This window comes from Muntiacus reevesi, chromosome 20 (assembly GCF_963930625.1).
Source record: "Muntiacus reevesi chromosome 20, mMunRee1.1, whole genome shotgun sequence".
Lineage (NCBI taxonomy): Eukaryota > Metazoa > Chordata > Mammalia > Artiodactyla > Cervidae > Muntiacus > Muntiacus reevesi.
In genome coordinates, this window is record NC_089268.1 from 9,364,187 (window position 1) to 9,377,498 (window position 13,312).

A 13,312-nucleotide genomic window follows, 5' to 3' on the forward strand; every position below is an offset into this window, starting at 1 on the left:
TATTTTCAGGAGCTGGTTTTATGAGTCCAATTCTTGCAGCTCCTCATATCTAGAAAAGCACTAAAATCCTTCATGGTGATGACTGTTCCCCGTGACTAGCAGAAACCGTCTGCAAAAATATGTGCTTGATTGCAAGCACTCTCCTTTCATCAAAAATCACACATATATACTGTCCTCCCTGCCCATCCCACCACACCCCACCTCTTTGGAGCAGTTTCTCAGAGCTATCTGAGGCACTGTCTCTTGGGCTACAGTCCTCATTTTGCCCCAAATAAAACTTAACTTGCAGCTTTCACAGTGTGCATTTTTTTAAGTTGACATGAGGTATCTAAAGCAGTCAAATTCAGTAATACATAAAGAAGCACAGTAGTTACCAGGGGCTGGGGATAGAGGGACATGGAGAATTGGTGTTTAATGGGTATAAAAGTTCAGTTTTGCAAGATGAAGACATTTGAGCAATTTGATACACAAATATGCAACAAGTGAATAACATTGAAATGTATGTTTTAAAACGGTTAAAATGGTCAATTTTACATTAAATGTTTACCACAATTTTTAAAAATTGGCTATATTTCTCTGTACCAGAAATAACTGACTTGAAAGTAAAATTATAAAAAAAAAAAAAAAAGAAAGAAAGTAAAATTACAATGAGACACCAATCCCAATCACAACAAAATCTCTAAAATTGTCCAAGAGTTAACCCAGCATACCCTGGTCACTATGAAAAAGTGAATTTTAAAAACATAAGAAGTTTCCTGGTGGCCTAGTGGTTAGGAATCTGGGCTTTTACTGCCAAGGCCCAGATTCATTCCCTGGTTGGGAAACTAAGATCCTATCAGCTGCATGGTGGAGCAAAAAAGCAGCTAAGAGCAAATAAGTCATTTGAATTAATGAGGACATACCCTCTGCTTTTTCGTGGGATGACTTGATAGGAAAAGGAAATCAATTCTCCCCACGTTGCTGTATATATTCAGTATAACCTCAATCAAAATTCTACTTTTATTCCAAGAACTCAATAAACTTACTGTGAACTAAGTAGGAGAAGAAAGAAAGATTCAGAAAGAGTTACAAAACCTTGCGGGACAGGGGTGTGGGGGGGAAGGATGAAGAAGAGAATGTTCCGCCCAGTCTCCCAGCAGGAAAGTACAAACCTGGTCTTCTTGCTACGGAGGTCTTGTCCAAGGCCAGGGGAACCCACGCTTTGCCTCTCCCACACACACACCCCCACACGCCCCGCCTTGGCTTCTTTCCTCCACATTGTAAACTGTAAACCTCACGTTGTAAACTGGCCTCCTCGCTCTGCCTGCTGGCCGCCCCCTCCGTATTCTCCACCTGGGGGTCTGTATGACATCACAGGATCCCTGCCCCTTGGCCTTCTGTCCTTTCAGCCTCACCCACAGAGGGAGGGAGGTGAGGGAAATCAGGGTTTTTATTCCCTTGGCTCCCACCCTGCAGGGTCACCTCGGGCTGGCTGTGTCCCTGGGCTGAAGGGCATCCGCTGGGAAGACAGGGACTCTACAGATTTGCCCTCCTCTGGGTCCTGACAGCCCCTCCCATTGTGGGCGGGGGTGGGCTGGAGACTCGCTGCTGCTACTGGCCTGTCCTCCACCCGCTTCCTTGTAAACAGACTCTCCTCCAACTAGCCTGAAATAAGTGACATTTGAAAGTGACAATGAAAGTCACTTATGTCTTCATTCCCTGCCCCAATCCAGTCTGGCCAGGGGCGCTTGCAAGCCTCGTGTGCAATGAAAAAGAGGGAGAGGCAGGGTCAGGAGAGTCGGTGAGTCCCAGACTGGGTGCAGACTCTGAATTTGGGGACTTTTGCTGCAGCCCCCCGGGGCCAGCCTGCCCAACAGGTGGCTGGAAGCTCTGTGGCCGAAAGCTCGGCCTCTCTGTAGCTGGTGCCAAATCAAATCCCGGAGACACAGTTTTGGGTGAGGTAGAAAAGGATCACTTTATTACTTTGCCAGCCAAAGGAAGACACGCCAGACTTCTGCCTTGAAAAGCTTTTGCCATCCAGGAGGATTTGATGAAGATTTTCATAAAGGTGGGTCAAAGGTGGAGTCTGACAAGATTAGGGTGGGAATAAGGCTAGTGAAGTCCTGTCCAACTCTTTGTGACCCCGTGGACTGTAGCTCCCCAGGTTCCTCTGTCCATGGGATTTTCCAGGCAAGAATACTGGAGTGAGTTGCCATTTCCTCCTGCAGGGGATCTTCTGACCCAGGGCCGGGTCTCCCACATTGCAGGCAGACTCTTTACCCCCTGAGCCATCAGGGAAGCCTCGGCTCTGGGAACAAGGCTAGCACTTCCTTAAACTCTTTGCAGGCAGTCTGTCTCCTAATCTCCTAACCTCCTCAAGTCCCTTTAATCTTGCCTCAGGTGGTTTCTGGGCTGCCCCTCCCTTGGTGAGCAGCTGTTGGAAGTGGAACTCGGGGTAGGTTGTGAAAGCTGGAGTCTCCCTACAAGAAACTGGAGACAAGTTGGGCCTCAGCCTGGAAGCCCCACAGGCCCGCTTGGTTTCAGCACCCAGGAGGAATCCCCCAGGCCCTGCTCCAGGGCAGCTGGAGGACTCTTGGGAATAGCAGGCACTCCAACCACGACCGAGGTTCCACTCCACCCTCATTTGTCATCTGATCCACCCGATTTTACTTTGGAAACAGAATTACTTGAGAAGATGATCTAAAAATAATTTTCCTAAAAGAACAATGAGATTAACTACCAATCCCTGTCTGCTCCTTTCCCATGAACTGAGTAAGGAAGCAAAGAACCTGGAACATGGGGCCCTGAGGAGACAGCCTCCTGGGGTGCATTTGATGCTTTAAAAAGGGGGTGGGGGAAGCAGAAATTTATTCGCTCAGGCTAAAAAGCCCAGAAGTCCAAGATCAAGGTGCCAAGAGGACTGGTCCTCCTTGGAGACTCTAAGGGGAAATCTGTTCCATGCCTCTCTCCTGGCTTCCGCGGTTGCTGGAAATCCTTGGTGTCCCCTTCGTTTTTCCCTCTTACATTTTTAAATTTTTATTAGAGCATAGTTGACTTTCAATCCTGTGTTCTTTTCAGGTGGGGGTGCAACTGGGTTTATTCCCATCGTCTTCAAGGGCCCAAAGAGCCTCAAACTTGGGGTCAACACCTTTGACTAAAGTGTTGGTATCTGCCCTCATGGACACAGACGCACGTCTGCTATGCGCTGAGGGTTGGACTAGATGACCTTCAAAGTCAATTCCCAGCTTCCAGTTCAGTTTTTAAAACAAAGAAGACATTGAAGGGAGAGAACCAATCGTTGTGCCACTTGAATTAGACATAATGCAAAAGCCCAGCTCTCGCTCTCGCTCTCTCACACACACACACTTGCACGCACACACACGCCCCTTTCTGGCACTTCGCTGTATGTAACAGTTTACTCTCCTCCCACAGTCCTAGAGGTGACCCATCATTACCCCTCTTCTGCCTTCCTTCCAGGTACCACTCGCTTGCCTGTGTAGCACACTCATCCTCCTTTTTCTTCCCTTGTAATCTGGCTTCCTGGATCCCAGGAGATCTATGTGGTTTTTTTTTTAAACTCCCCATCTGAAAGAGGACAACCTTCCCTATAAAACAAAACCCAGTAAGATTAGGGCAGAGCAAGCTTGCCTGGGGTCTCCAGAGGGGGACTGGAGGCGCTCTCATTAGCTGCCTCTCTCCCTCCTTCCCCTGGGGTCCTGCCCCTTTGATTTCCACAGCTGAGACCACACCCACACCCTCCGAGGTACAGCGTCTCCTTCACAAACGGCCAGGCATAGACCAAAGCCCCACCCCAGACTAGACTAGAATTTCAGAAGGAATTAGCTTTGTCAAGCAAACAAAAGCAAGGACAGTGAAAGGAAAAGTGAAAATGAAAGGATACGGCAAGGCTTCAGACGGCAAGTTCTTAAAGAAAGCTCAGAGTTGGGTAGAGGTGATAGATTATTTACATGATATACAGGCTAATTAAATGTTACATAAAAACTGTTTTCTTTTTTTTGGCTGCAGTGCACAACATTTGGGATCTCAGTTCCCTGACCAGGGATAGAACCCAAGACCCCTGAATTGGAAGCCTGAAGTCTTAACCACTGGACTGCCAGGGAAGTCCCTATAAAAAGTTTCTTCAATGAAACATAATATTGATAACATTTGTAGGGATTTGTTTCTGAGCCTACACTCACCAATCACAGCCCAGAGCACCCTACTGCTTCCTACCTTACATGGCCCAGCTCAGAGAAGAGCTATTTTGAACTCAGGAGCATTTTGCCGTCCCATTGACGTTCTGGTGAAACTCCTTCCAGAAGAGGTTCCCTGATCACAAGGATCTTTCTGGCGAGAACATGGACATAGTGGAAATCAATTCACTGATTAGACAAACCCTGAGCACCTACCTTTTTTTTTAATTGAAGCATAGTTGATTTACAATGTTGTGTTAATTTCTGCTGTACATCAAAGTGATTCAGTTAAACGCATACACACACACACACATATCAGTTCAGCTCAGTTGCTCAGTCGTGTCCGACTCTTTGCGACCCCATGGACTGCAGCACGCCAGGCCTCCCTGTCCATCACCAACTCCCGGAGTTTATATATATGCATCCTTTTTTATATTCTTTTCCATTATGATTTATCACAGGATACTGACTATAGCTCCCTGGGCTCTACAGTAGGACCTTATTGTTTATCCATTCTATACACAATAATTTGCATCTGCCAACCCCAAACTCCCAATCCGTCACTCTCCCAAGCCCACCTCTTGGCAACCATCCATCCATTCTCTGTATCTGTGAGTCTGTTTTGCAGATAAGTTCATTTGTATCTTATTTTAGATTCCACATATAAGTGATATTGCATGGTATTTCTCTTCCTCTTTCTAACGAAAGACACTTTGTTCACTTTCTTCACTTTGTATAATAATCTCTAGGCCCATCCATGTTGCTGCAAATGGAATTGTTTTCTTCTTTTTTTTATGCCTGAGCACCTGCCTTGGATATGAAGTCTGTGCCAACAGTGCTATCCCCACTGTTCTCCAGGCCCCCATCAGTACTGAAACCATGCAGGCAGGAAGAGACTCAGCCCACCCACCACGCACCCACACAGACCACCACGGAGACGAGAAGGCAGGAAGATTCCACACACTGTCTTCTGACCCTTCCCCCAGCTCATCAGATTCTGATCCTACCGTGCTCCTACATAGACACCCACACACAGACATGTATTCTTTTTTTCTTTTTTGGCAGACGTGCATTCTTAACCGCGTGTCTGTCCACAACTTTCTGTTAGGCTAAACTCCCCCAGTACTTGTTTTCATTTCTGGTTTCTTTCTAGAATCTCACTCATTCCAAAGACAATGTCACCTCGGTCCAGCAGGTGTCGCCCTTCACTGGGAATGAACAGCACCTCTCTCCAGTTCAGTCGCTTGAAGTCGCATCCGACTTTGCAACCCCATGGACTGCAGCACGCCAGGCCTCCCTGTCCATCACCAACTCCCGGAATTTACCCAAACTCATGTCCACTGAGTCGGTGATGCCACCCAACCATCTCATCCTCTGTCGTCCCCTTCTCCTCCTGTTCTCAATCTTTCCCAGCACCAGGGTCTTTTCAAGTTGAGTGAGTTCTTTGCATCAGGTGGCCAAAGTATTGGAGTTTCAGCTTCAACATCAGTCCTACCAATGAACATTCAAGACATTTCCTTTAGGATGGACTGGTTGGATCTCCTTGCAGTTTGGACTCTCAAGAGTCTTCTCCAACACCGCAGTTCAAAAGCATCAATTCTTCGGTGCTCAGCTTTCTTTAAAGCACCTCTCTTGCCCCGTGTGAAATCCAGTCCCAAACGGTGGATGCCCTGTGGGCTCCAGGAGGAGGGAATGGAAGGGGGGCCCTGAAGAATGGTGTGTTCACCAGCAGGAAAGTCCTCAGAATACAGCAGCCTCGTTACTTCAAGCTCAGACAGACCGACGTCCTGTAGCGAATTTACTGTTTGATCTTGGGCAAGCTATTTAACCTCTCTGAACCTCACTTTCACCTTGGGACTCAGAGGCAGACCACTTCCCCCTTACCAGGTGATTGTGGAGCGTGAATGAGATGCAGCATAAAGCACCTAACCCAGTGCCTACGTCGTAACAAGCACTCGAGATGTGGTCCCTTTCCCGTGCTGGTTGTGGAAGGAATAACAGCCCAGAATTCACACCTGAACTTGAGCTCTGCCCCTTGAGCCCTGACTACCTGAGGGTCTGTGTCAGAGTTGTGATGAAGATCAAGCGAAAGAGAGCAAGTAAAGCACCTGGTAGGAAACCTGGCCTGGAAAGCAGAGTGACTGCTAACAGCTAAGTTCACGGTGGTGGGCTGGCCGGGCACCAGGTAATGTTCTTGGCCAATTACAAGTATGAACTCATTTAATCCTCATTAAGATCCCTTATGAGTTCAGAAAACTGTTAACCTCCTACTATCTCTGACTCTGTGACCCCCTCCCACCAAAGTTTAAAGTCTTCTTATGAATTATCCCTCAGAAAACAGCCCCCAGTTCTGTCTGGATGGGAAAATGGGAGGAAACAGACTCTTCTGCTCCAGGCGGAGCGACTCAAGCCCAGCCCCTGACTGCCCACCGTCCCTCCCCAGGACCGCAGGAAAAAGCACGGAAAAAACAGGATTCCACCAGTTTATTCCTCAGAGGCAATCAACAGTGACTCACTCCCTCTGTGACACAGGGGGGCCCCCAAGAGGGTCTTTGACCTTCCTCCCCAGATGATATTCACCCCAGATATTTAGCCTTGGGCTCTGCCTATGGACAGCACCTTGGGTATGGGATATTCTTACCAGGAGTGAGTTCCCCCAAGTTACTAAGGTTCACATAGGGAAGTGAAGTGAAGTGAAAGTCGCTCAGTCGTGTCCAACTCTTTGTGACCCCATGGACGATACAGTCCATGGAATTCTCCAGGCCACAATACTGGACTGGGTGGCCTTTCCCTTCTCCAGGGGATCTTCCCAACCCAGGGATCAAACCCAGGTCTCCCGCATTGCAGGCAGATTCTTTACCAGCTGAGCGAAAGGGAAGCCCTCACATAGGGAAGACTGGGAAATTCAAAGACTTAAATAGAGAACCATAGGGTCGAGAAGATGTGGAGGGCTGGAGGAGCTGGAGGGCCCCAGCAGTGTGCCAAGAGTTCGGATCTCCTTCTCACGTGGAGAGAAAGCTGTAGGGTTCTGCCTCTATCACTTGTGCTGACCTGCAGAAGAAATGAAAAGGAGATGATAAAGCTTCAAGCCAACTAGACCCCATCGTTCGTCCCTATAACCATCCATGCCAGAGCCCTTAACACAGTGATGTGGAAAATTCTAGATCACCAAGCACTGAGGAGCCACTTTCAGACAGACTGTTGGGCAGAAGCAGAGGGGGAAGGTCCTCCTCCTTTCTGCTCCTGGTCCCAACAGCAGCAGCTTCAGTCACTCCCCCAGCCTGATCCCAGTGGACGCGCACCACCCCCGCCATCAGCACCCTTAGCTGAAGCCGGAGATAACGCCCTCTGCCTCCCCCTCCAAGGGACCAGGAGGCACACAGACCAACAGAGACATTACCTTCTGGATAAGTGGACCCCGGGAGGAAAATGTAGCCTAGGAGAAGAAAATATTTGAGTTGAGGACAGTCTTTTTTTTTTTTTTTAATATTTATTAGACTATTGTTGATTCACACTGTTGCATTAGTTTCAGGTGTATAGCAAAGTGAATCAGGTATACATCCACCTATACCCACGCTTGTCTTAGATTCTTTTCCCATCCAGGCCACTGCAGAGTACTGAGGAGTTTTCTGTGCTACACACCAGGTTGCTATTACTGATCTGTTTTATCCATAGCGGTGCGTAGGTGTCAATCCCCATCTCTCAGTTGATCCCTCCCACCCAGGATGGGCGTGGTGTATGAACGTCTCCTCCACGGCCATGGGGGATGCCACGGGAGAACCAGTCACAAAGCGAGCAGAGGTTGGGACCGACGTTTCGGGAGGCTCACTCACCGGAGGAGGTGCCTCTCCGCCACCCGCGCAGACCAAAAACGAAGACGATGAGGCCCAGGACGAGCGTCACCAGCGACACGGAAACCTTCACCGTCTGCACAGGCGACAGGCCAGGAGCTGCGGAAACAGGGACTGAACTGCGGCCGATTCCCAGAGCTGGTCCCCGGAGCGCCTTCGCTGCCTGCGACCTCCGCCCGGAGGTTCAGAGGTCTGGAGCCCGGGGCTCACACCAATCCAGGCCCGAGCAAGTGGCCTTTCTTTCCTCAAAACCCCGTTCCGTGGGTCTCTGTTCCTGTGGGTCCCCGAGGAACCCCTCTCCCCAGGTTTGTACCCCGGCTTCCAGATGCTAGGATGGTGGGGTCTCTCCAGCCTTCCTGTTTTCTTGCTTCACCCCAAAGGCACCCTGACCAAAAATGAAGGGCCCCCCACGCCTCTCTCCACTTGCCTGTGGCGACAATACTTGCTCCCTTGACCACTTTATTCGAGCATTTTCCTATTAAATTCTTCCCACCTTTCCTAACTTTCTGCTGCCGCTGCTAAGTCACTTCAGTCGTGTCTGACTCTGTACGACCCCATAGACGGCAGCCCACCAGGCTCCCCCATCCCCGGGATTCTCCAGGCAAGAACACTGGAGTGGGTTGCCACTGCCTTCTCCGTAACTTTCTGTGGTTCCACGCTATCCGAGGGCTTAGGTGTCTCTACCTGTCCACTTTCAGACTGGCCACGGGTCCTTCCAGAACCTGACTCTGCACCCCCTCCACAGCCTCCACTTCCTGGAGCTGGTCCTAGTCTGAATCCTGTCCCCCTCCCAAATTCCTTTAACTACTTCCAGTCCTGCAGTTCGAACAGCGATGCCTTGAGGCGGTAGCCCCCAAGTGTGCACATCAAAGCATCTGCCAGCCTTGGCTTCCTCCCTCTGAGAGGGCAGCCCCCATCCAGTGCGGCAACTTCGAGAGCCTCCTCACTCTCCTGCGATCCTTATTTCTCCAGTTCCCCTCCCTGACCTGACAGTGGAACAGTGGAAATCTGAAGATCCTAGAATATTGCATCACAATTTGGGGTTCTGAAAATATGATTACCAAATCAACATCCTCTTTTCAGGACAATCAGGCTCCCCTCCCACCTTGCAACAAGCGCAGAACACCAACCACAGCACCATAGCAACAGCAAGGATGATTAACTCCTTCTGTTCCAGTACCCCCGGCCCCATCTCTGGTCGAGAACTCTCCACCAGTTCCTCCAGACTCACTCATTTTCAGCATCTCCCTCTCTTCCCTGTACCGTGGACCTCTCTACATCATCTTCCCTCTGCCAAAGTATTGGTGTTCTTTTTACAACCACCCACTTGCAGTAGCTCTCTGCTTTTTTCGTTGTTGTCAGCCACACTACAGCAGCATGTGGGGGTCAAACCTGGCCCCCCTGCAAGTGGAAGCGAAGAATCTTAACCACTGGACTGCCAGGGAATTCCAGTAGCTCTCTGCTTTAACGCTAATTCCTCCCAGCTGCTACACACTTACTCCAGTCCTGAAGGATGAGTTCAGGAGCCCCAATGTGCTCGACCACGCACGTGTAGGTGTCCCCAAAAGAGGGGGTTGTGGCCAAATGGGAGACGGTCTGGTACGTCCAGTCTCCGTTGGGCTGGACGATCTTGTGGGCCCTGCCGTGAGGGAGGACCTCCTGCTCGTTCCTCCTCCACGTGATGATCACATCCGCTGGGTAGAAGCCCCACACGTAGCAGGCCAGCATCACAGACTCCCTCGTGTTAAAAGGAGTGGTTTTGGCTACCTGCACGATAGGCGGTCCTGCACAGGAGGGAAAAACAGTCACGAAGGAGGGCCCCATCTTGGCTTTTCCTCCAACCTGGTTTCTCTCCTACTTCAATACTTCTTGGATTTTGCCAACCCACCCTCCCCACCCTCACCCCAGGCCTCCACACATCCCTTTGAAAATGAGAAGTTGGAATATATTCCTCTGCACTCTTTCCTGTCTCCCACTCCATCCCTCCTCCTTCCTTTCTTGTTCCTCCAAAATCCTGTTTGATCCCCATAAGTAGAAGCTGGGGCTGAACTGCAAGCTGTTTCAGAAGTCATTGTATTCATTGCAAGTACATAAAAGCAAACTGTCATCCAGACTTACAGGTGGGGTTGAGCAAAAGTACGAAAACACTGCTGTCCTCAAATCTCATTGAACAGATTAACTCGGCAAAGAAAGTATTTTTTTCCTTGAAGCGTTTAAGGCATGTGTGCGTGCTCAGTCATGTTTGACTCTTTGCAAGCTCATGGACTGTAGCCTGCCAGTTTCCTCTGTCCATGGGTTTTCCCAGGCAAGAATACTGGAGTGGGTTGCCATATCCTACGCCAGGGGATCTTCCTGATCCAGGTATTGAACCCCTATCTCCTGAGTCTCCTGCACTGGCAGGCAGATTTTTTACCATTGTGCCATCTGGGAAGCCTGAATAGTTTAAGGGAGCAAGACTAATTCAGGACTAACTCTTAAATTTGGATGAGGGTGGACCCTATTCATCAGATCATTCATATTGCCATCTGTTAGTAATTTATTTTTCTAGGTGACCCTTCAGCTTGCTTTGGTGTCTTTCAAATAAAATCCTCAATAAAATTCCAAGATATTGTGTTAAAATGCTGATTCCCTAGACTTCATCCCTGGATATTTTTATTCAATGGATTTGCAGTAGCTCTCAAGAACTTGCATTTTTATTTTTATGTTTTTATTTTAAATTATTTAAATTTCTGTTTTTATTTTTGGCTGTGCCACACAGCTTTCGGGATCCTAGTTCCCTGACCAGGGATTGAACCCAGGCCCCCTGCAATGGAAGCAGAGATTCTTTACCACTGGACCACCAGGGAAGTCCCAGGACTTGCATTTTTAACAAGCACCTTCCCCCAGCAATTCTGAGAAATGATTTCTTGAGACACAATCCTTTTTAAGATAGAGAACTTCAAGTTTGGGTTTTGGTTTTTTTTTGTTTTGTTTTTTTTTTACCAATCTCAAGTCATTCTCTATGCAAGTGATTAGGGAGAGAGTTTGCTTCCCTCGTGGCTCAGCTGGAACAAAATGTGCCTCCAATGTGGGAGACCTGGGTTCAACCTCTGGGTTGGGAAGATCCCCTGGAGAAGGGAAAGGCTACCCACTCCAGTATTCTGGCCTGGAGAATTCCATGGACTTTATAGTCCATGGGGTCGCAAAGAGTTGGACACGACTGAGCAACTTTCACTTTCACTTTGCTTCAGAATCCCCTGGGAGGCTTTCCAAATTGTCCTATGCCTGGGCCCATCTTAGACCCAGATGGGTCACCAGAACCTGGGATACAGAGGCACAAGCATTTGGGGGAAAGCCATTCTGGTTATTCTGACAGTTCAACCCCGGTTGAACTTGGATCTGTCTCCTGAGATGCCCTAAATCGAAGGAAAACATTCTTACTCTCCCAGCAGAAGCTCCTTGCCTGCTCAAATATCACCCATCCCCCACATTTGCATTCCAACCCCACCTCTGTCAACCCCTTTGTCTCCCCCTCTCTCTACATCACAGGTCCTCCCACTTTTCTGCTTCTTTTCTGCCCACATCTCAAACCCCCTGTTGACGGAGGGAGCCTTCGCGGCCTCCCCTCTCCTCACTGCCCCTCTGCTCCCCTCTCTCCTTACGTGTCCTGTGGGTCAGAGAGCTCCAGAAGGGCTGGGTGTGCGCAGCACAGTTCTGCAGACCATTGGACAAGCGCTGGATCAAGACATCCTTACTGTTGAGGTACTGTGAGAGGTACTGGGCCAAGCCGTTCAGCACCCCAAATTCACGAGGAACCATACTGGCCTGCAGGGGATCCCAGCAGGTCAGCAAATCCTTGTTGAAGGAGATGCAATACGAGAAGTCTTTTGGATTCCCATCATCATCCAACAGACAGGTGCTTTCCACGTGTGCCACAAAGCCACCTGCAGGAGCCAGAGAAAGGGGGCGGCTCAGAGTCCTCTGCAGGAGCCCAAGCCCCAGTTACACCCGGTGAGGAGGGTGCAGGTTTCCTGCCTGAGGCAGCATCTGCTCACCAAGCTCATGAACAGGAGTCTCTGCAAGTCCTGATTCAGGGACTAGGTGATCCTAACAGAGAAGTTCCTAGATCCCGTTTCCTCTTTACATAAGACTCAGCATGGAGACACAAGTGATGCAAAATTATCTGCATGTTTAAACACAACGATTTACCCAGGAATAAGACTTTCAGTAAGACCAATGACTGAGTGAGAAAAGGGGTCAAAGGAAAGAGTTAGGCTTGTTCTGTGCTGGATACATTATTAAATATCCATGCCACATGTGTATCAGGAGTACTCGCTGTGTGCCAGACACCACGCGAGGAACTGGGGATGCAGCAGCTATCAACAGGGCAGTTATCACCTTTGCCTACATTCCAACAAGAGATATCTGTTACACAAATAATTACGCAGCTTAATTACATTAAACGTGCTACACAGATGAACAAGTTTCCACTGTGCAGCTCTGGCAGCTATAGTAATATCCTGGGACAAACCATAATGGAAAAAGGATATAAAAAAGAACTATACATGTGTGTAACTGAGTCACTTTGCTCAGCAGAAATTAACACAATATTGTAAATCAACAATACTTCAATGTAAAAATATAAATTCAAAAAATTGCTACAAAGCTACAGTACAAAGTGCTGTGGGACTATATAATAGGGAGATGGACTGCTTTGGGGTATCCAAATCCAATAGCAAAACGGAACCCCCCAATCCAAAGGGAGCAGAGGAAGGGAGAGTCCTTACCTGCTCCGGTGCAGCCCAGGCTGAGGCCCAGCAGCAGCGGCAGGAGGACAGTCATGCTCTGCTCTGGGGAGACACGGGGAGTTCGGTCCCCTGGACCAACTCCTCCAGGGGCCCTGGGTCTTCGTCTACCCCAGAAGTCCCAGCCTGGGTAGAGGATCTCCACACACTAAGTGGGAATGTGGTATTGCCCACGCCCCTTGATGCTCTCTAAATGAGAGATTTGGGGCTACTAAGGCCCGAGATACTAAACCTGTTCCTTGCCAGATCGACTGAGCGTCCCAAACTGAGAACTGTCAGATTGCCTGGGTAGGCGGGGACAAGCATAGAGACAAATCGTTGAGCATCTCAGCCCAGCATCATCAGTTACCAGGTAGATCTCATCCTGCCAGGGGCTTTTAGCAACTGGTCTCTCATTCTCCCACAGAACCAGTCTGTAGGTGGATCTCCCTCGGAGAAGGAAATGGCAACCCGGTCCAGTACTCTTGCCTGGAGAATCCCTTGGACAGAGGAGCCTGGTGAGCTA

At 49.1% G+C, this 13,312-nt stretch overlaps 1 protein-coding gene across 1 annotated transcript; it reads right to left on the bottom strand.

The window, feature by feature from the left end:
• Nucleotides 1–6,647: 6,647 nt before the first annotated feature.
• On the bottom strand, nt 6,648–13,058 carry LOC136151472 (HLA class II histocompatibility antigen, DM beta chain). The gene is made up of 6 exons (XM_065912636.1): nt 12,790–13,058; nt 11,665–11,946; nt 9,523–9,807; nt 8,006–8,122; nt 7,573–7,608; nt 6,648–7,223 (listed from the first exon to the last, which is right to left on the bottom strand). Exons 1-6 carry the CDS (start codon nt 12,842–12,844, stop codon nt 7,210–7,212), a joined length of 789 nt encoding a protein of 262 aa, XP_065768708.1. The 5' UTR covers nt 12,845–13,058; the 3' UTR covers nt 6,648–7,209.
• Between the last annotated feature and the right edge of the window lie 254 nt (nt 13,059–13,312).